General features: G+C 39.5%; 1 protein-coding gene across 1 annotated transcript in view; it reads left to right on the top strand.

The window, feature by feature from the left end:
• Positions 1 to 22,456, top strand: part of dtn (transmembrane protein 132C dtn) — a 174,370-nt gene that overhangs the window by 61,118 nt on the left and 90,796 nt on the right. Inside the window, exon 2 of the mRNA XM_090389350.1 lies at positions 55 to 916. Coding sequence (XP_090245476.1) covers positions 55 to 916 — 862 coding nt within the window. The remainder of the gene's footprint in view (positions 1 to 54; positions 917 to 22,456) is intronic.

Below are 22,456 nucleotides of genomic sequence, written 5' to 3'. Positions count from 1 at the left end.
CTTAATCACAGTTCGAAGAGTTTAATTGTACTTTTTTGTTGTTTTTCATTTTAGGGATAAAGGGGGGTGTTGATATCACCCTAGAAGGAAGGGATGCTGGATTTTTCTTAAAACCGCACCAATCAGAAGAGGTTGGAAATGGAGTGGATGCAATGGAAAGATTTACTTTGTTACATTCAACAATTCCTATAACAATACGAGCCCAGTACGGACCATTTGCTGTTAAACAGACTGTGCTTCCGGCGCTAGTAGTGCCCTCTATTGCCAACAGCTGGAATGAAAGCCAAGATGAATCGGGGGTGACTTCGGGTGACGTTGTTCCAGCACTGGCAACGCCACCTGTCGGTGACTTAGATGTTAGTGCTCACCTCGTGACCCACGAAGTTAGGCGCGATCGACCTGTGCTACGGGTATTATTCCACAGCAGTCGGGCGTCTGACCCCAAGACCCGACAACACGGGGAAGACAGCCAGAAAGGACCTCTGTGTATTGTGTTGTACGTTCATCATCAGGACCAGCATTTAATGGCGGTGTGCAGCCCGAGCGCAAGTCGAGATGGTGTGTGCTTAGCAGAGGCCACCCTTCCAGCCGCCTGGTGGCCCCCTTTAGAAGCTGGAGTTTGGAAATCTGCCAAGACCCAGAAAACGTCGGTGCGCGTGGAGTACAGTGTTCTACAAAGTCATTCGCTAGAGTGTTCCAATTCGGCGTTACCCGTAACAGCGCCGCCTGGTGTCCCAAGTGTGTACTTGGCGGACGTAGCGTTGTCTAGTGTACACGGTAGCTATGAAGAAGTGAAAAGTGATGACGTAGTGAGGATCCTTGTACCCCAGGGTCCTGCCTATCCTCGTTCCAAGGTGTATGTTCCTGTATACTTGCAGCCCAATCCAGTTTATCCACTCTACGTGTTTGTCATCAGGTAAGATCGTTAGATTCTTTCTATTCTACTGTATACAAGTAATCTTATATCCATACGTTACAAGAAACATTATGAATTAAAGGTTTTATAAATCCAGGACCTCGGAAACTGAAGTTTTTATTCAGTTTGATTATTCGTTATTATTATTATTTATTCAAACAAAGAAAGTTAAATCCATTTCTAAACAAACCATCCATACGAGGGTGGTTCAATAAAGAATCGCCCTCACCTACTTCCACATATCGCAGAGTCGTGATATTTCTGTACTAAATATCATACATATCTCTGTACTAAAGGTGTAAAATTTCAACCGTGTGTCTTAATTTGTTTTTCTCTTACAGAGCTGAATGTGTGACGAAGTAGCATCATGGACAAAGTTGAAGCCAGAGCTGTAATCCAGTATCTGTTCTTGAAGGGGAAATCTCCTAAAGAAATCCACGAGGAGATGACTGCTGTATATAAGGGTGAAGCCCCATCCTATGGCATTGTGAAGCACTGGCATAGACAGTTTAGGTAATGGTCGGACATCGGTAGAATCTGAGCCCATTCCAGGTCGTCCCCATTCAGCCATTGATGACAGCACAACCAGGAAAGTGGAGTCGTTAATCATGGAAGATTGCCCGATGTCTGTGCGTGAATTGTCCCAGGAGTTGAAGATTAGTGTGGGCTCTGTTGAAACAGTCCTTCATGACCAAATTCATTCACGGAAATTGAGTGCAAGATGGATTCCCCGATTGACTGGTTTCCAGAAGGTTGATCGACAACAGAAGTCACAAGAGTTGTTAGCCCTGTGCCAAAAAAAAAAAAAAAAAAATGAAGATTTTTCTCTCGTTTAATCACTCAGGATGAAAGTTGGATAAACCATTTCGACTCTGAAAGTAAAAAGCAGTCCATGGAAGACAAGGGTACAAGCGTCAGCAGGAAAGGTCTTGCTGACAGTGTTTTGGGACGAGAAAGGCGTAATAATGACTGATTACTTGCTGAAAGGTAGAACAATTACAGGTGCCTATTATGCCAACTTACTCACAAAATTACGGGAGAAAATCAAAACATGATTTTCATATATGGCATGCTGCCCAAAGGTGTGAGAATGCTTCAAGACAATGCCCCAGTTCACACTTCTGAAATTGCAACAACACAAGCGGCCACTTGTGGATATGAAATACTGCCCCATCCAGCCTACTCATCCGATCTTGCACCATCGGACTTTTTGTTTCCTTCCCTCAAATCATTTCTTCGGGGGCCCACTTCCCTGACGCCAAGATACTCATTTCTACAACAGAGTCATGGTTCAAAGACCAACCTCACCCCTTCTACAAAAACGGTATCCGTAGCCTCATCCATCGATGGGAAAAATGTGTAAATCTGCACTGTGGCTATGCAGAGGAGGAATAAACCTGTGCCAAGAATCAACAGGTTAGCACCTTTACAGCTGGGTCAGTGCGATTCTTTATTGAACCACCTCGTTAGATTCTTTCTGTTCTACTATATACAAGTAATCTTATATCCATACATTATGAATAAGAAACATTATGAATTAAAGGTTTTATTAATCCAAGACCTCGGAAACTGAAGTTTTCATTCAGTTTGATTATTCATTATTAGTACTGTATTATTATTTATTCAAACAAAGAGAAAGTTAAATCCATTCCTAAACAAAGCATCCTTATGCTAGGTGGATAAACACAACCATAAATGTGCAGTATATTGAATACGACACACATTTCGGGTAATTTTAAAGCCCAGAAATCTATAGAACCAACTTCAGAGGGCCAAAGCCAGAAATATCAAAATACAGATTTCTTAAATATATTCAGCATCTCGCTATCTACAAGAGTGGTTAGCCACCAGAAAGGTGTCCATGCAAAGTATATAACCACTGACCATGTTGCACGGAAATTGCAGTATGATTAAGTATCGGGGAGAACTATTGTTCTTGTTTTCGTAATTGTGTGAGGTCTGATCTGAAAATCGTTAAATTCCAGTGTGATTGTTGAAAACATTTGACTATGTCAGCTAAAGGGGCGAACAACTAATGTTCGCTGATATGCACCCTTCCTTTATTCTTAAGATGTTCGGGGCATCCAGTCCTCCCATAATAAGTTTAGAGAGAGAGAAATGATGTTTCGAGTGATGATTCGTTTCCACGGGATCATTCCCAGGGAGTAGATAATAGCCTTAGAAATAGTAGGGGAGGGAGGGACACTGGTTCTATTAAGAGATCTTAAAAGCCAGCATTGAAACTCCCAAGAAATGATGTAAGTACAGCAATAGTCAAACCGATGTAATAGTCAATAATTGTTATTGTTGTTGTTGGATTTTAGGAGCATCGGCGACTAAGGCCATGTTGTTTCGTGTTTATTGGCTGTAAATTGCGTGTGTTCCGAGGTCGATTTTCTGTTTTCTGGACAAAAAAACCTGAGTTTCCGGGAGAAAAAAGTATGCTATTCTCGCCTGTTTTTTTTCCAGCAGAATTTTTATGCATCGTATCAGAGTGTTTGGCGTTATTTGGAGGTGAATAAATTTACCCGGCCTGTTTGGTTTTGCATACGCTTTGTTCTGTGAATTATTTTGTACATATATTCCCTCGATTTCACTTTCCATAAACAAATATTGGTTTTCTCCTCCGAATCAGACAGAAATTGAAAATGAAGGACATTATGATAAATATAAGCCACGAAAAGCACCACCCCATGAAGCGTTTAACGCCTTTCTTCAGATGGCTTGGCCGAATCTCAACAATTTGAATGTGAACAAATTGTGTTTAAAGAAAGTGTTGAATCTTGCAGCGGAGACACTATTCAAATAGAAAAAGAAACTTGGGAATTATTTAAAAACAATGTGAAATCATAAATGAAAATTTGCAGTAATTTTCTTTAATTATCCCCCCCCCCGCTTCTCTTTTATACTGTAGATGTGTGCATTTAAAATAGATTGTTCCCAAAATCGACTATTCGAAATTACACTCGACCCCAGTTCTTATAACCAGGATTCTACAGTATGTTGGAGGAAAGATGAAAAAAAAAAAAAAATTCTGAGTGGAGAGCTACCGGTATCACAAAACGTCGGACAAATTTCATGATAAGTTTAGCACTGTTGAAACCCAATAGTTCCTGTTGTGTAGACCAAAGAACAGTGAAGATTTACTCCCTTCTTCTTTGAAAACGCCCTTGAAAGGACAAACCTTGCCCTAGGGTTTCCTGCCGCAGACCAACCCGAGAGCCTTGTGAAGGTTGACATTTTTCTAATCTTGTATCCATTTGTTGTGATTTATTCTTCTCTTTGAGAACCTCATCCATTGTTGTTTTTCAGCGGTTAACTCAAGCCCAATTGATTCCAAGAGTCTTTGCGGATAGCACAGTGGGTATACTCACCACACCAAAGTCACACCAAAGTCTCGAGTTTAAATGCCATCAGAGGCGGTGAATTTTTTTTTTTTTTTTTTTTTTTTTTACGATTTGGCTGTGTTTAGTCTGATGGGTTTATCTCCCAGAAACAGGCAAACTTTGGGGCTTAACACATAACTAACACCTAAGGGATTCAAGGAATACGTTGAGATCACAGATTAATTGCATTGCAATTCTTTGGCTGTTGGTGCGCGATCCAGCTGATTTGAGTGTACGATGTCAGGTTCTGGAACCTTGCTAAGAGGGGTGCGAATTCTGCTACAAGTATTGGTAGAGACACCCTGTAGAACCTCTCTTGAGACATCTAAAAGGAGATGCCTTTCCCGTAATATTACAGCGAGAAGGAGATTACTAGAGATTCTCAAGTAGTTTCCCAAAATTTTAAGTACGGATGTTACTGAAACCATATAATAGAATTTAACATTGTTTATTATGAAATCTCATATGCTAATTTATCAAATCTTACAAAATGAATGTCAAATGTCCTGACTAGAAGGAAAGTAGTTAGTCTGTATCTCCTATCAGTAAGACAGCTTATTGTACTCCAAATAGAGTGGTCATTTACACATTTATAACTAGGCGCCTCCGTAGCCAGGTGGGAAGGAGCAGCAGTGCACAGCACACGCTTCTTGATTAGACCGGGGTTCGAGCCCGTCACCACCAAATACGGAGGATGCGGAAAGGTCACGGAATGACCACCGCATATCCGGAAGCAATATGGCCTTAGTTGCTAATGCTCCTAAAAACCAAATAACAAATAACAACATTTATAACTAGGCAATCGTATGCAATATGTCTATGCATGTGCAGACTGTGTATTTATAGTGTAGTATGGCTCGAACAAGCGATATGTGGAATTCCTTATCTGAGCTACTGGCCTTTGAAACCTTGTTGTTTTCCCATCCTTAGTCACGTTGGTTGCTCTCATCTGTATTTGCAGCCAGTATTTTTGTTTTCTCTAGTCCCACCGTTGAACTCTGACCTCTGCATCTCTACCCATGTTCAAAAATAGAGAAATATTACAGCCTATAGTCGATCCTTTTTTCTTAAAAAAAAATATTGTCACACTGTCGTGTAGCTGTGTCAGCAGTTATATCACATTTCGAAGGGGACAAAAAAAAGGAAAGCGTTTCTAATGTCCTTGTTGACAGTTCCACTTCCGGTTCATAAAGCACTAATAATAAACGGACTTGAAAGTGATACAAGTATCTTTTATCTTGTGACAAGATGCTTCTGTCTTTCTGATGCAAACACGCAGTAAAATGTAATCATTGACAGGTCCTTTGGTGCGGATCTGCTTTACCGTCTGTTTCTCGCATTCCGAGCATTAAAGCTACGTGATTTTGTTCACTTCGTTTTATCTCTTTGGTAACACGCCAGTCCTGACTGCAGAAAACGCCATACGTCTGCCTCCGATTTCTGTGCCGTTACCGTGGCAACCAAGACACGATTGCATTGTTGGTTTTAATAGTCTGCCGTGCATATCTTTTGGAAACTCTGTAAGCAGTCGATTGGGTTTCCGTCTCAAATATTTCCAACACGTTAGCGATCCATTCTGCTTCTTCTCCCCTGAACATTTCATCGAGTTAATCGACAAGGTCCAGTGGTGTCTTCTTGTCACGCCATGGATCTCTGCGTTCCCTGTTCACGCAATCAGTCGATAATTTATTTTGGTTTCAGTTCAGTTCGTGTTTTTTTTTTTTTTTTTTTTTTTAAGTGAGCAGCTAGCTCTTCTTCGAGTGCACGTGCTGCTCCGAGACACTCAAACTATAAGTAAGGTGATTAAGTCTCGTTGTCGGGTTCTGCTTTTGGAAATGCGCGTGCCAAATACCAATAAATAGTGACCGCATTAATTTAACCCTTAACCACTAACGTTTGATTTCGGAAATGTAAGTACAGTACTTGCATGCCGTCTGAGCAACACCCTAATTTATTTTTGTTAAAGAACAAAAATGGGCACGTATAAGGAGAAGGGAAATTATTCAATGCACCATGTACAGTGCATATCAGTTGTTATGATTAAAAAGAAAACGTACTTCTGTATTTAAAAAAAAAAATAGATTAATTAAATAATCCTTTGGTTACAACTCATAAAAAATGCGTCTGCTATATACAGTATTACAAAAGAAAAAAAGTTGGTTAATAAAAAAATTCCGGATTTTTCAAGCGTCAAAAACACGCTATGGTGTCAGTCATTTTCTCTGGAGATTTTGTAGAATTTCTTTGTAGTACACTTCAAATCTGTCGCAATTTGGATAAGTTGAGCGTATGCGTTTAACAAACCCTCCTTTTGTTTATTGAAGCAGACCTGTGGAAAAGTCTCGTAACTACACTTCTCGACAAATTAACAGAACAAAATGTTTTTCATGAATATTTTATGGTGAACAGTGCTGCCGAAGACACCGTTCACAATAAAATAGCAGTCCTGATTTAGCCTACAAACAGATTCTAGATGTTATTTCATCCGGAGACAACGAGGAATGCGGTATTATCCCTCCAACGTCAGAAGGGGACACTAAGTGGAGGTGGTGTTCTCGTGTTGGGCAGAATAATGATCAATGGTCGCACTCCTCTTCATGTTTTTGATAGGGGGGCCGTAACAGATCCTCGAACCCTATGTGTGACTTTTTAGGGGTGCGGTTGGCTCACATTTTCTTTTCATGCACAACAACGCCACTGCATATAGAGCTCAAGTGGTGGAGGAATGTCTTAAAACTGAAGATATCCAACGACTGCCGTGGCCAGCACGATCATCAGACTTAAATCTGATGGAATATGTGTGGGACGTCCTTTATGTACATGATGTCATGTGACCATATTTTCGAGTATCTTGTATCGACTTCTGTAATGTGACCTTTTCGGTAATTTTTATACAACCTATAAATGTCCGTTATATATATCCGAAGTGCCTCACTGTCTCCTCATTTCATTGTAATTTTATGTTACATCACCATACCTCATTTTGTCCCGCTTTATTGCAAGCTGCATGAGTTACGCCACATTTTCTACGCGTTCTGTTAATTTTGTCGAGCAGTGTAACTAACGTGTCCTGTGAAAAACGGTCTGCAACTTTTAAGATTAATTTCTGCCCATAAGCATCACCAACTTCTTGCTAAACAGATTAATTTGAAGGTACACTGACTTTTAGGCTCCAAAATAAAGATAATGAGAGTTTATTCCCACTTATCCAGTCTATATCTATCTCACAGAGAGCGTCATCTCCTCACGTGGTAACAACTAACAGAGCATCTCTGTTCGTGTGAATGTGATATCGCTGCAGATAAGAAAAGTACATCTTTTCCATATTTGCGGCGAAGAAATAACAGAACTTCTGTTCCATGGACAGTTGTCTGTAGTCTGTCCAATTTTTAAGCGCCTCTCTCGCAAAACTGGACAACGCTTCCAACAAGGTTGACTCAAAGCTACTGTCGAGCCAACGGGCGGTCTCCGCTGTCAGATTATTCCCATCTGTGAATATTTTCAGATTTTGTGTCATAGTGTAGCTCGAACACGTTTAGTGGTTTGTTGTCACAAGTGTGGAAGACTGATGATGATGTCACGGAACAGCACCTCCAAGTATTCTGAGCATACGACAAAGATAAGAACTATTTTCACTCAACCACTTTTTACAGTGTGTGACTATTTCAGGGAACCAGAATTCACGTTGGTGGTTGACAAGGCATCCTACGGAACGGATGCCAAACCTGTAATGAGCGCCCTCTAACCGGCGTGCTCGTTGTATGCAAAAATAAATAATTGAGAACTGTCAAACTGCGTGGTGTTGAATTTCCTCTTGAATTAACAAACTGGGTTTATTGTAATTCTCGCTCGAGCATCGCCTAAATTTGCATTGGTGACGTTCTTTTGGGTTTAATTTTAAGAGCATCGTGGCAATGTGCCAAAAGTTGGAAAGTGAAAAATCGGAAGAGGGCGTTGTATAATATTCTCTTTCTCTCGGGTATTGTCTCCATATGTGGATTTTTTCTAATAGTTTCCGGAACCGAAATTCTCAGAAGTGTACCAGCGGGGGGAAGTCTGAGTTATGACGAAATTTATAAATATTTATAAAAAATAAGAAAATTTACGGCGTAAGACACCTCGAAAAACAGGTTTACTTGTGTACATCTGTTTGATGATAAAATAATAACAATAAATAAATAAATAAATAAATAAATAAAAATAATACAATTATAGAAAAAAAAAAAAAGCTTGGCGTGTACAGTTCTCCCGCCTCGTCTGATATAAAAAATTCAGCCTTGAAAGCTGCGGACAGCTCTTAATCTAAAAAAAAAAAATAAGTCTTCAGGTCATTGGAAATGCAGGGAAGGTGGCTCTTTGGTCAACGTTTAGCTGATACTTTAGCGAATTGTTTCTCTTTACCAATTCCTTAAATTTGTACCAGTTCTTTTTTCTGATTTTTTTTTTACGGTATTTCATACCATGATCGGCAAACATTACCATGTTTTTAACTTCTGCAGGGTCTTAATGTAATTAAGAAACCTGCCATCAAGACAGTACTTAGTAATAAAGTTTGAGCACCTGCTTGCAGTTCAATAATCGTCACATGTAGTGCTGCCATCTAGTGTAAATTTCGTCACCTGATTTTCATCTACTGTATTTAGGTACGGTTAAATCGTTGTTGCCCTACGGCTGGCGTAGTGTTTACGGTCTGTTCTTCCGCACCTTATGGAAAAAAGACTGGATTCGAATCCTGTGGAAACGGGAGGAATTTTTACACGAGGAATATTTTTTACTTCGTGGCCCAAAAAGACTCAGCCACAATGTGAAAAATAGTTGTCTGTCTCAGAGGATGATTGCTTTTTTTTTTTTTTTTTTTTTCCCGAAAAAAAAAAAAAAATCTTGCTCCAATTTCTGTTATATGTGGAAGGTTTGTTTGTCTTGAACCTGTTGATCAGTAGTCAAAGCTCTTTTCGGTAAATACCCGATTTCCTATAGCCTGAGATTGGCTACAAAAGATTCCAGTTTGCAGGGCACTCAGATATCGGTTCTGAAGTGCAGTTAGTCAAATAGCAGTCACTGTTTGGCGTATCTGATGCGGAAGATTGAAAGAGCGCAGTAAAAGTGCTGTGCTTTTTTCCATAACAGCAGTACTGTATATCATCATGAGGTTTTATTTTGGTACGTATGGGTTGCAGTTTTGGTGCCCCACAAAGTATTAAAAATATCAAGAAATGGACGTATTACGTTACTTTGTGCATTCGTTTGATGAGCCCACTATTTTCAAATCCTTAGTTTTAAAAATGGCTTTCCAGAAAAGTGTGGCAGTTCTCACTTAGCGCTTCCACGTGTCAGCACTGAACACGTGCCACATCTCTGCTGCAAACGGGAGCCACGTGGCGTTGCCCACCACGAACTTAGTTGAGAGATCTGCAATCCCCCCAACACACACACATGGCCTTGCAGCTCTCGGGGGCAGCTTGATGAGAGACTTACCGAACTTCTGTTTATCTTCTAAACACGCGAGACGGCGCCTCATTCCATATCGACTGCACTTAATGTGGCCACGCGACACCTTGACGTTGACGTTTGGGCTTTGAAGTCGCCGGAAGTTCCAGATTACTGTCTTTAACTCGCCTTCATCCTGCCAATTCAGGGTGACAGAAAGCCACGTGCAGGTTTTCTAGCCACACCTTTTCTCAACAAGGAAACTGCCCTTTCAGTCTTCAGATGCTGTGGATCGTTGTAAGACACACCTGTTATACTCGTATACACACATCTCTACAAGCGACCTTCGACTCATCTATTTTAACTTTAAAAGGTAAACAAGTGGCTATTTATAGCAATTCTCTACTCCCTGAATGTTTTAACAGTTTAAATAAAGTCAAATCCTCATCTTCTACTGCTTAATACGCACCGAGTTAAATAAAAAAATCGTAAATTAATCAAAAGTAACTTATCAGCCAATCGCTTTTTTAGAAAAGAAGATATTTGATAGTCACGTTTTGAGGTTCGATTCTTTATTCTTTTATCAGATGCTCAAACACGCTAACATCGCGAGAGGAATTAACATTAAAAATGCATTGTTCACTAATAGCTACATCAATCCCCAACTTTCAGAGACGCTTCCACACACCCATTGTTGCCAAGTGAAGCGTGTGGAAAGCCTCACGTAAAGGTCACGAGTTATATGTTTGACGTCAAGGGAATTAGAAATCACCTAGAGAAATTGCACCATGCACTGTTTCCTGGTTCTTGCGTTAACGTCAGAGAACTTGGGGGGGGGGGACATTCAGTTCGGAAGACATGCGACTGTTTGCTCTGCTAATATTAGACATATTGCGTGCTTCACTTACATAATTCGTACTTTTTCCAATACCTATGTGTGGCCCTCCACCCTTTCTGGCGTCAGCACTCTTTGTCAGTACTGTTGTCACTTGTATGAGCATGGAGCTGCATTACATTTCAGATTAGGCAGTCTTCTGCAGGTTGCCACGGCTGGATACATTAGTGGAACAGTGCATACATATGCTTATAATCATTTGCTGTTCAGGAATATGGCACGTATCATCAATTGGTTCAAGAGAGCTGACCGAGACCTTGAGGCATCTCGCAAGGGGACAAACAGTGCTTTGCTAAGCATTGCAACGTGCTTTACACAGCTACAACCGTTATGGATTCACCCCCCCCCCAAGCTATGGAATAAGTGGCGTTTGGTACAACGGATTTAAGTTTTACTCCGCTTTTCTTGTTATCATTGAGTCGGAGGACTTTGCGAACCTAGGGGCCAAAAGCATGCGAGGATATTTACGCTCGCCCTTGGCAGCTTACTGTACTCATACGCGTATAAACACGAACATGAGGCCATCACACTAGTCTACAGGACCCTTGCTTGAAGAATTTCGGCAAATTCCAGTCATGTCCCTCAAGCAAATCATTTTTTAACACCTTCACGCTTGTGAGGTTTGTTAATTAGGTTGGGTGTTATTCGGATGAAAAGTGCCGTACTAATGATACCAAAAACGAGTATCTAGGTAATGTTGGCAGGGATCGAGATGTGGCGTCTATATCACACATGGGAGCGGCAGAGCTTAATATGACCTGTGACCTCTGTATGTGTGCCGCTAATCAACCTGTTAAAAGCCATTTTACAAGCATCCACTGTAATGTACATCCCTATACAGTTATGTCAATATGTCCACATTGGGCTGGGTTGTTCAGATCGGACACATGAGTGTAAGACTTTTTAAGCGTAAATCTTCCTGTGTTTTGTGGGGGAAGGCACTTTTCGTATTATGGCAATAAATGGATTATTATAAATAATTATGAATAGAATTAATGGAACAGATTTACTTGTGATCAGATCAAAATCATTCTCCAAACACACGAAGGCCGAATTCATAACTGTAATATTTCTGTGATTATTTTGATACCAATAAGGCTTATCCATGATGATATTTTTCGAATCATTGTTGAAGTCCTTATCACTAGAATTGACTCCTATTCTGCTGTCTTTTCTACAGATTTACTCTATTAAAGTTTTTCCCGGATCATGGAAATTTGTTTACATCCATTCTCCTTCAGGGAAAAAGAAGTCCTTCCCACTCAGTTGTAATCTTGTTGCCCTTTCTTCGTCTCCTTGACGTAATGGAGAACTCCATTGGCAGGCAGGTCCCCTCTTTGACCTTCCTGAAATCAGTGGTCATTATTACGTAATTGATACATGGGATTTTCTAGCTTGTATTACCCATCTTTGGACAAATGCATTTTGAGGGGTAAAAGAAGCGAACCTCAAGTAATTTTTGATATTTCACAGACCAGTTTTCTACGGCATGCAATGGCGCTAGTTGAAGAAATTTATAACTGGGAAACTTGATGTTCCAGCCGTCTGTCAACCTAAAATTAACAGAAAAATTACAGACCAGCGAAGAGTAGAAATGCGATCTTCTCTTGATCAGCTGGGTTGTTTAGTAACACATTCCCAGTTAGCACATTCAGATTTGTCAGTGATGTGGACAATGATCTTCGGAGATTATACGAAGATAGAAGTTACAGCAAGATGGTTTATGAAGAAATCTACGCTAAGCTGCAGTTCTATAACAACCAATACCTAAAGAACTTTTATGCTAGGTCATTTTACTAATGTAAAGTGTATATTTTAAATACGTATCCATACTTATGCATAATATTCTGTATTGCCCTCCTGGTACATGAATGCTGTCGGGACCAATGTAATTTACTCGTATTTATTGAATAAATATTGTTGTCACATCTAAGGCGATATTCTCAGGTCCTCTTGTAAAGTCATGGGGATCCTGTCACCCCAATCAGTAGTGAGATCCACCTGCCATTCTCGATCCTAGTTTATCCCAAGTCTTTGAGATGAACGAGGATTGAGAGATCGTCAGTTCACTTTCTGTTCCACACCCTTCGCACGTTCCAAACTGGTTTCTGCAGAGCGGAAAAGTGTGTATGCGCAGCTGTCGAGTTAAAGCGGAAAGGGGGGATAGAAAAGGATGAGGGCGGTGAGTTTGCATTAAATCACAATTTGTAATCCGCTCAGGCTGTTATTGTTTTCCCACCCCGTCATTCCATGCGAGTGAACACCCAGTTCGTGCATAAAAGATTATGTTAAGATGATTTAAGTCGCTTTGCCATCGAAGTGCGAGTAGCTTTTGGCAACACAGTAGCATCAATGTCGTTAAGGCTTAATTTTTCTAAACATAGAGGGCACTGCGGTTGAAATCGATGAAAGTCTGCAGGACTTAGGGGAGATTAAGTGTCAGCTTCGTGTCTCAGCTTCTTAATGTACTTCTTACGCCTACTAACACTTGTACACGTGTAGCCGACTCCGGTGTAAGATTAATGCTGGCTTCGTGTCCAGATTTAGAAAACATTCTTCTCCCGAAACGTGTATAAGAATTAAAAAGGAAAAGGTGTTGTGGTAAATTCCTCTCGGTTCTGTGTACCGAAAGGGAGCTGTCACTTTGTGTAAGCACCCTGTCATTACTGTAGGATGCTTACACGACATTAGACCCTCTTCTAGCAAGAACCTTTTCTCGCTTCTAATCATCTTTTTGTTGTGAAGGCGATTTAAACTTTATCTCTCTTGAAAATCGTTTTTTATTTTCTGGAAATGAGATGATTTATCCGATGGATGCGGTAATGCACTGCAGTGCACATCACCGAATAAAAACTGTAATGCGTTGATATCCAGATCAATTTGGCGTCAATCTTTTTGATGCTACCGTGGGCATACATTAATGGAGACAACTTTAGAACGTACAGTAGTGCTGAGCATCGAAGGTATTTTTAATTTTTAGGCAGTGAAAACAACACCAAGTTGAAATAAACCTGATAGTGCACCGATTACATCGTCCACTCTGCTGTAAGATATGTATTGTGAGAAAGATCTTCACCCATTTCTGTACTTTTTTTTAGTGAAATTGCAATAAAATATAGAATTTCTACTTCTTTTTTGAAAGTTTTAAGGAAATTTATTTATTTCCTGAAAGATCTTCCATGAAGCTATTGGAAAGCTTAAGAATTTCATTTTTTCATTGTAGGTGAAAATGCACTGATTTCATTTTGCAATTTGGTTAATCCTATTTCAGTGATTCCACTTTGCTATAACAAAGGCATTCTTCAAGTTAAATGTCAGCATTCTCAAAGCGATCAAAATATTTCGAAGTTGAGTGATCGAGTGAGGCTGGCCAAATAATAATTGGGCAAGATCATTGCGCGATCACTTCCTTATTCGACACAGCTTTTTGATTCTATAGGGATAAGTTCATTTAGGGCTCCGTTATTCTGTCTACGTTCCCGAGCTCGAACTTTAAAGATCGATGAAGTAAATAAGGAACACTCACCCTAATCAATTAAAGTTTTCGATAAATTCTTTCAAATCTATATTATTTCACCAAAATACATTGGAACTATCAATTTATTAATTACGTTTCCACGTAATTAATAAATTGATAGTTGGCGTTCATATGTTTTGATTTTATTCAAAAGGTTAACCATATTTGAGGAAATTCTGTTTCTTTTTGCTTCTTACCTTGAAAGAAGCCCCATCTTACAGTGCTTCTTCCAATTCTTGTAGTTTCTTTCTTTGAGACAGTCTTCCGTAGCAGCCGATATACAATTTAAATTTACTCATGGAAGATCCCTTCCGGAAATGGTTAATAACCTGAGGTATCCAATTTTATCTTATTTGTCCAACGATATTAATCTACCGCACTTTAAATTTAAATCTGAAATTTAATGATGGAAGAGAGCAGAGTGCTTTAGTTATTGTATTAGTGCCGGTGCTTTGTTCAATACACGCAATGTCCGCGTGCAGCTCATTTCTGTTTCCTTGCCATTAACCCTTCTGCGTGCTGTTTTAGTTCCCCAGCGATCTGTGATGTAATATCTACAACCAGAATTGCTAATAGAAAAAAGGAATGCCAGTTGTCTCCTGGAGTAGTTTGTAAGTAAAGCACAATTTAGGGCCTGCACGTCAGATTGCACTTTATTGCTGCGCCTTAAATCAAAATAAAGTGAATGACGCTGCTGGATGATGAACAGAGTGCGGTACGTCTAAACATATTATGTTGTAATGGAATTTTCTTAGACTTTGACTGAAGATACAATTCGTTGTAATAATTTGGATATTCTTCCAGAACAGTTTGATATTCCATGTTGTACTTGGATTATGCGTTTTATTTAGTGGTAGACGAACAAACCACTCTGAAAATTCTCCCTCTTCCCTCATTTTTTGTGGAAATTCAACTAGTAGTATGTCCTCTTTCGCTTTGATTTCTTGGTCAGACTCAAAGTGAAGACGTTCGGTTTTTTTTCCCTTATAAACTGCAACTACAAATTACACAAACAAATGTTATGGCACTTTGGCATGCTCCTGCAAACGGAAATCTGTATCATCGCTTGTGGATTAACATAGGGGTTGAAAAATGGCCATCACAAACAGCCATAACTGATCTGCAATGCTACATATAACTTACGTGTACATCCTCTATTGACTGTTTGGTGACTTCAGTTTTGCTAACATTTTTTTCACTTAGCAATTGTGCCATTTCGTCTGCTGTTGCTATTATACTTATCTCAAGCAGATTCGTAGAATTCTCCCATCAGAAAACTGTTTCACCCCACACGCTCCTCCAAAAAAATAGCACATAGAACGCATGCAGTTTACAGATATAGTAAGGTGGCGCATTGTGGCTTAGGTTGTCTTTGAAGAAATCAAAAGCAACTCAATCCAGCTGGCTAAATCAGGCCTATCTTTCATGTATGTGAATTTATTAAAACTATTCCTACAACGAGCTCTGATCAAATGCTCTTTATCTACAGACCACACTATCTACACTTAATAGTGAACAGAAGTTCAACAACCACTAACCTACCTATTACTCTGATAAACGTACAAAAGCCAATCCACTGTATGTGTTTATGTGTATGCACACAGGAAGTCTCCAACTTACATCTTTTTGAATTATGTAGCTTTTAGTTTTAAAATCGTAAATCCTATAAATATGAAACTTTCGTTTTTCTCTCTCATCGTTAAGAAGTATCTTAAGGAAGAGAATCTCACCAATAGGACCTTGTTTGTTTTTGATAACGCGCCTGGCCATCCTTAACATTGAACATGTTGATGACAACATGCAAGTCGTTTTGATGACAGCAAATACTTCTTTGTTGCAACTGATAGACTAAGGAGTTGATAGTAACGTTCATAGTCCATTATGCCCCGGATTTGTGGCATATGTGAGGAAGTCACCAGGGCTTCGATGAAATGTGTGTGAGTTTATTGTGTAATTGGCTTCAACGAAGTGGACATAAACAACATGAAGGAGCCACTGGAAATGCACGATTCCGAGCTGACCTAATGAGAATCTGGTTGAATTGGAGCAGTAAAGGGCAAGAGTGCAGGAGGAGGAGGAAATGCAGCCAGCACTGCAAGTTAAACAATTCTCAACTAAAAGGATGTCCAATGCTTTCAGTTAATTCAAAGATGGGTTTGGCCATTCCTGTTTAAGATGGCTCAAAAATAGAAAAGCAGCAGCAAGTTCAGTGGGAGGTTGAGCAATCTTTTGCGATGTCGTAATGAACTGTATCAAGACAAGAAAAAGAAAAATTCTGTTCATAATTCTGCCCTCAACTTCTTAAAATGTGAATAATTTTGTATGAATAACACTGTATATTAACAACAAATGCTTATGTACACAGTGTAATGCCTATGTGTGTATTTTTATTGCTTTACTGTTTCAATATTCATTTATTTAATTCCTGTTTTTAATGAACAGTTAAATGAAGCTTAAACTAAGTTTCTGAGTCCAAAAATTTTACTATGGGAAGGCATCCCCACCCCGTTATAAAATATAAATGTACATTGTCAAAAAACCTGCACGATTATGTCATTTCCATATACTTCGCCATTCATAGGAACACATCCCCGACGTAAATGGAACGCTATCTGTATATATACATATAAAGCAACGGGATGTGGTCCTCCCCGATATCTCAGCATCTTCATCAATAGCATGTGATAACGTGAATTATTTGTGACTGAAATCTTGAGCAGTTTCAGGTCATTTGCATACTTATTTTACTGTAAAATTCTTTATTTTTAATAAACCATCAAATACCGGCTATAAGCAATCAATGGAATGAATAATTCAGGTATATCTAGGATTGCTCGGGCTCACGCGTAGTCATAAAAACCTATTCAGTATTTAATTGAAAGATATAATACACTGGCGCCTTAAAGACATGTACAAGACATGACATGTACAAATATTTAGGGGAACATTTTTTTTTCTGAATTTTATGAGTTATATGCGATTAAACTACGCCAATGGGCTTCGCCGAAGGCCCCTATTTTTAGTGATTAGTAGGAACCATCAGCCATGACGTTGACATTCCATCCTCCTCGATATTTTTTCTCCATTATGTTTGATATCTTAGTAAAATTTTTCTCCTTGTTTTCTGCTTAGCAAAAATTTTCAGAAACTAGTTAAAAAGCTGTATTATTTCTTAACTTGTTTTACTCTATTAATTGTATTATGCTTATCAAAATAGGCATAATACAATTTCTTGACAGTCTGTCACATTCTCCTTCCTTATCTCATACGCTTCTATACCAACGCTTATGGAATAGAGCATCAAGAATTTGTTATTCTGTATTTCCAAAATGATAGATTTTACTTCGTTCAATGTTGGAGAGTAGTCTATCATTCAACAGTAATTGCTGCTCGTGAAGTCTCTAACTACTCTGGATTCATGTGTCTGTAGTTATTAAGGCAACAAAGAATGTCCCGAAATATTGACTAATTTTAAATCGTTATTATGAATGACCTTGTAAAGCGCCACTACACTGGAAGCTTCTATTATAACTCATAATTTCATAATGATATTGAAGCGCAGCAAACCTTACTAATAGTACCTTACCCTTGAAGGAATTTCATCTTGCTTGAAAGAGTCCTGTCACAGAAATGTTTTCATATGAAATTTAGATTTGATAAATCGCGAACTTTATTCTTCCTCTTTTTACTTTATTGAGGAGGACCTGTAGAATAAAAGGTTTTAAAATATGCGCATCGTGCTTCTCTGTTTGCAACTCACGTGCAGCGACTTCTCCCCATTGTGGGAGAAACTATCATTTATTAAGTTCTCCAGTGGCGTCCCATCCACTGGTTTTACTGTTTGCCCGAGCGTGTGGTGGAGACAATTTATCTCCCATCCCCCCAACGTGTGCCGGTTGCCGTACAATGTCCAAATGACATGGCTTCCAGGCCAAGTCATTACACAAGTTAATTGGGTAGAGGGAAAGCGGAGTATTATCAGAGGAGGAAATTAGGGCGTTCCAGTTTACTTTCCGAGGAGGGAGAGGAGAGTTTTAAGAGGGGAAAATAAAGATTTTAATTTATTTATATACATATACGTTTGTGTATTACTTCTTTTCTTTCCTGATCTTTTCGAAAATTATCTGCTTCTCATATAATTTCGAAAAGAACAAGAAGAATAAAATTCTTGACCAGAAGTATTGAATGAAGGACTTATTGCTTCAAATCCGCGAATTGAATTAACCCAGTGTGTCCCAAGAAGGATATAATAGCGATATTGTATTCCACACACGAAGCAGAGTGAATATAAGATTATATTTTAAAATAACAAACCAAAATTTTTAGCGCTGACGCGACTCAGAAATTTGCGATTCAACTTATTGGTGGAAGATTCTGTGACTTGTGCTGAAAAATAAGCCAAGATATTCGTTATAAATAATTTTTTTTTTTTTTTTTTCTCTGTCCGAGTATTTCTGTTTATACTCAAGAGTAAAGTGCATAAAGAAGCATCAAACCCCTTTGCCATGCCAACCGAGATTTTCTAAATGGAATAATTTCTTGAAAATGACATGCCATCGGAGAACATGAGATTTGGAGAACATATGTTGTGAATGTGTTTGAGAACGTATGGTGTGTTGTGAACATTTCTCTTTGGTTTTGTGAACTCAATTAGATTCGGCTACTTATTTTTGAAACGTGTCCACGGTAATGGCGAAGTATACTGGAACCACTGTACAAATTGAGGACCAAACTGCAGCACCTGACTTCCGGATACTCATTTCTGCCATACAGATTCGCCAAGTTTTCATTATGGTTTCAAATTGTGTGTGTGTGTGTGTGTGTATGTATGCGCGCGCGCGCATATTGTCTTACATTTGTAGTTGCCTGAAAATTATAATTGTGGAGGAAAACCTCCTAATCGTTGTCTGATTGCATTATTCACGACGTTGACTGAATTTACACCCTTTTTAATTGCTATTTAAGTTTTATGGATTTTTTTTTTTTTTTTTTTTTTTTACATAACGCTAAGCAGTAAGTGCCCGTATTTATATAATTATACAGAAGGTAAAATGCAGATTTAAAAAAAAAAAAAATAACTATATAAACAAGTTAACTCTTTTTTTTTACCTAAATTAATAATTTTTTGTAACTTTTATTATTTTTTATAGCATCTTCGTCCAGCAAAAAGAAAATAGACCTCAGAACACGCACAATTTACATATAATATATACACGGAGCAACATGGCCTTGGTCGCTGATGCTCCTAAAACCCAATAACATAACTCCATGTTATTATTGGTGACTCTATTGTCAAGGAAACGTGGAATATATTGTATAAAAAGGATAGCTGGAACAGAGAAGGGCAACAAGATTGGTGAGGGGAATGAAGGGATCCTCTTACCAAGAGAGGATTACACAACACAGTGTACAAGAAACAGCACGACATTTAGCAGTCACGAGCTTGAACCCAAAGCACGTGTACTTAATGCACCCTGGTGCCTGACCACTCAGATAAGGCAGCCCTTAAGAAAGAGAAGATAACGGGTCGCACCACAGATTTGGCATTGAAACAGTCACCAACGCGCTGCTAGTGGCAGTAGTTCATCTACTGTCGGTTGGAAACCGCATAAACTTGCTCACAATTCGTCAGTTGTTAGATCAAATGCGAGATGTCTTTGCACTTGAAACTGATCAATTGGTGTTTGAGACAACTTCAAAGCTGTCATGTTGCGTAATGAATCACAGTACTAAGTCCATTTGCACCCAGTAGATGAATCAGGGTTTGTCATGAAGCTGCCAAACACCTAAGAGTATGACTGTTTCCCAAAAGCGAAAGTTGTTGGAGCTAGTATCATTGGGCAGGAGTGCTGTGACTCGGGGGAGAACTGAGGGGGGCAATTCTCCAACGCATCACAGCCTAAAAAAATGTGCAACTTGTGAAATGTTTGCCGAACTCTCTGGAACGGAACATGATATTGCCATGGGGGATGTCTTTGTGTGTGCGCGATGTAAGGAGTGTAAGGAAATCAGGCGACAACTCAGCGTTGTTATGGGCCTATATGAGAGTTTGAAGGACAGGGTGGATGCCCTCGAAAGATCTAAATTGAGGAGCCCATCAGGCTCTCAGCTGCCCAACTCAACGCTAGAGCTCACTCCTGGGCATCAGGCAACACAGCGGCAATCTCCAAAGCAGAATGCGCTGGTCCCAAAGGAACTAGTTATTGTTGGTGACTCTATTGTCAGGGAGACGGGGAATATATTTTGTAAAAAGGATAGGTGGAACAGGACCAGGGTATGTCTGCCAGGGGCAAAGGTTGATGACGTTGTAGAGCGGATATTATCTTTCAAGGGCACAAAAGGTGATATAGTTGTACACGTTGGCACTAATGATATTAAGAGTAGGAGACCGGCGGAATTACTCAACAAGTACAGGTCACTGTTGAAAAAAAGCCGAGAATTAGGGTTGAATTTGAAAGTGTCTGCAATTCTGCCCAGACACGATAGGAGGGAGTATATGATGAGAGCCTTGTCGATCAATTCGGCCCTGGAAAGATTGTGCAAGGCTCAAGGGGTAGAATTTTTTTCAGCCTGGACTGTACTTGTTAACAGGAGAGATTGCTTCTACAGGGATGGGATACACTTAAATAGAAAGGGTGCAAGAATATTTGCTGATGCTATCGAGGCAGTGTTAGGTGGGTCGGAAAACTGCTAGTTTGGGGGGATACAAAGACTAATAGTTTAACAGTAACCGCAGGCAGAGGTGAAGGTGATTCTTGCACAACTTCTATTAGAATAAGAAGCGACCTGGAGCGAGGGGTGTTGGGGGTTTCAGGGACGGATGGCAGTCATCATGGAACAGTTGGGTATATGGGATGTGTTAGGGTAACAAGGAATAGGCATAGGAGCATGTATGCTTGCATGTATACCAATGCTAGAAGTATAGTAAATAAATTTGATGAATTTGAAGTGTTGGTAAAGACATCAAAGGCGGATATTGTTGGGATAGCAGAGACGTGGTGTCACAAAGATATAAGGAATGCAGAACTGGAATTTGGGGAGTACAATGTGTACAGAAAGGATAGACAGGACAGAAAGGGAGGGGGTGTTATGCTGTTAATTAAGAAAAACATAAAATCAAAGGAAGTGCACCCAGTTAATATAGATGAACAGTACTCTGTTGAGTCAGTTTGGTGTGAGATAAGCACTGCGAAAGGAAAAATAAGAGTAGGAGTGTGTTATAGGCCTAATGACTTGAATGAGTACAATGAACAATTGTACAGAGAAATAGTGGGCCAGTAAATCAGAATGTCTTATAATGGGGGATTTTAACTTCCCAGATATTGACTGGAACTTGTGGGTTGGTCACTCACACACTAGTCAGACTTTTGTGGAGTTATTGGATGATTGTTTTCTGCAGCAGCATGTTCGAGAGGCAACCAGAGAAAGTAACACTCTTGATCTGGTTATCAGCAGTGATCATTCGTGTATTAAGAATTTGCAGATAAAGGAACCACTAGGTGGCAGTGATCACAGTGTGCTGAAGTGGGATTTACTCAAAGAGGTAACTACCGTCAGGGGTAAAGGAAAGGGTTTTTGCTTCCGTAAAGGGGAGTACAGTGGTCTCAGACAGTTTTTAAATTCTGTACAGTGGGATCAACTGACGATGTTACAAACAGTAAATTCTAAGTGGGAAGCATTCAAGGAATTAATCGTGGAAGCGACTAGACTTTATATACCGATTAAGAAATATCGTTCAAGGTTTAGGCCTAAATGGTTATCAAATGAACTAATGAGACTCGTGACAGAGAAGAAAAATGCTTGGGATGCATATATATTATCAGGTGACGCAGAAGCCTGTGGCAGATATAAGCTAGTCTGTAATCAAGTCACAAAGGAGGTTCGGCAGGCGAAGGCGGATTACGAGAAATCTTTGGCAAAAGATGCTAAGAATAACAGCAAGGATTTCTTTACTTATATAAACTCTAAAAGGAAGGGGATGAATATGATTGGTCCACTTGACATCGATGGTTCGACTGTTGATGATCCTGTTCAGATAGCAAACAAACTGAATCAGTATTTTGCATCTACATTCACACGTGAGGAATTATTACAATTTGAAAATGGAAGAAGGTTATCAAATTGTAGCAGTGTGCTTAATGATTTTGTAATAACTGAGAGCAAAGTGGAGGAGAAATTGTTGAAGTTAAACATAAGAAAGGCACCTGGGGTGGATGGGATCTATCCAGTTATTTTAAAGGAGGCGGCAAAGCAACTAAGCAAACCCTTAGCCATAATTATGAGAGCATCCTTGGACTCAGGGGAGGTTCCCACGG

Source organism: Mastigoproctus giganteus, unplaced genomic scaffold (genome assembly GCF_048544385.1).
Source record: "Mastigoproctus giganteus isolate SK-2022 unplaced genomic scaffold, ASM4854438v1 scaffold_15, whole genome shotgun sequence".
Taxonomy (NCBI): Eukaryota; Metazoa; Arthropoda; class Arachnida; order Uropygi; family Thelyphonidae; genus Mastigoproctus; species Mastigoproctus giganteus.
The sequence above is the reverse complement of the archived record's forward strand: the minus strand, read 5'-3'. Positions and strand labels throughout refer to the sequence as shown.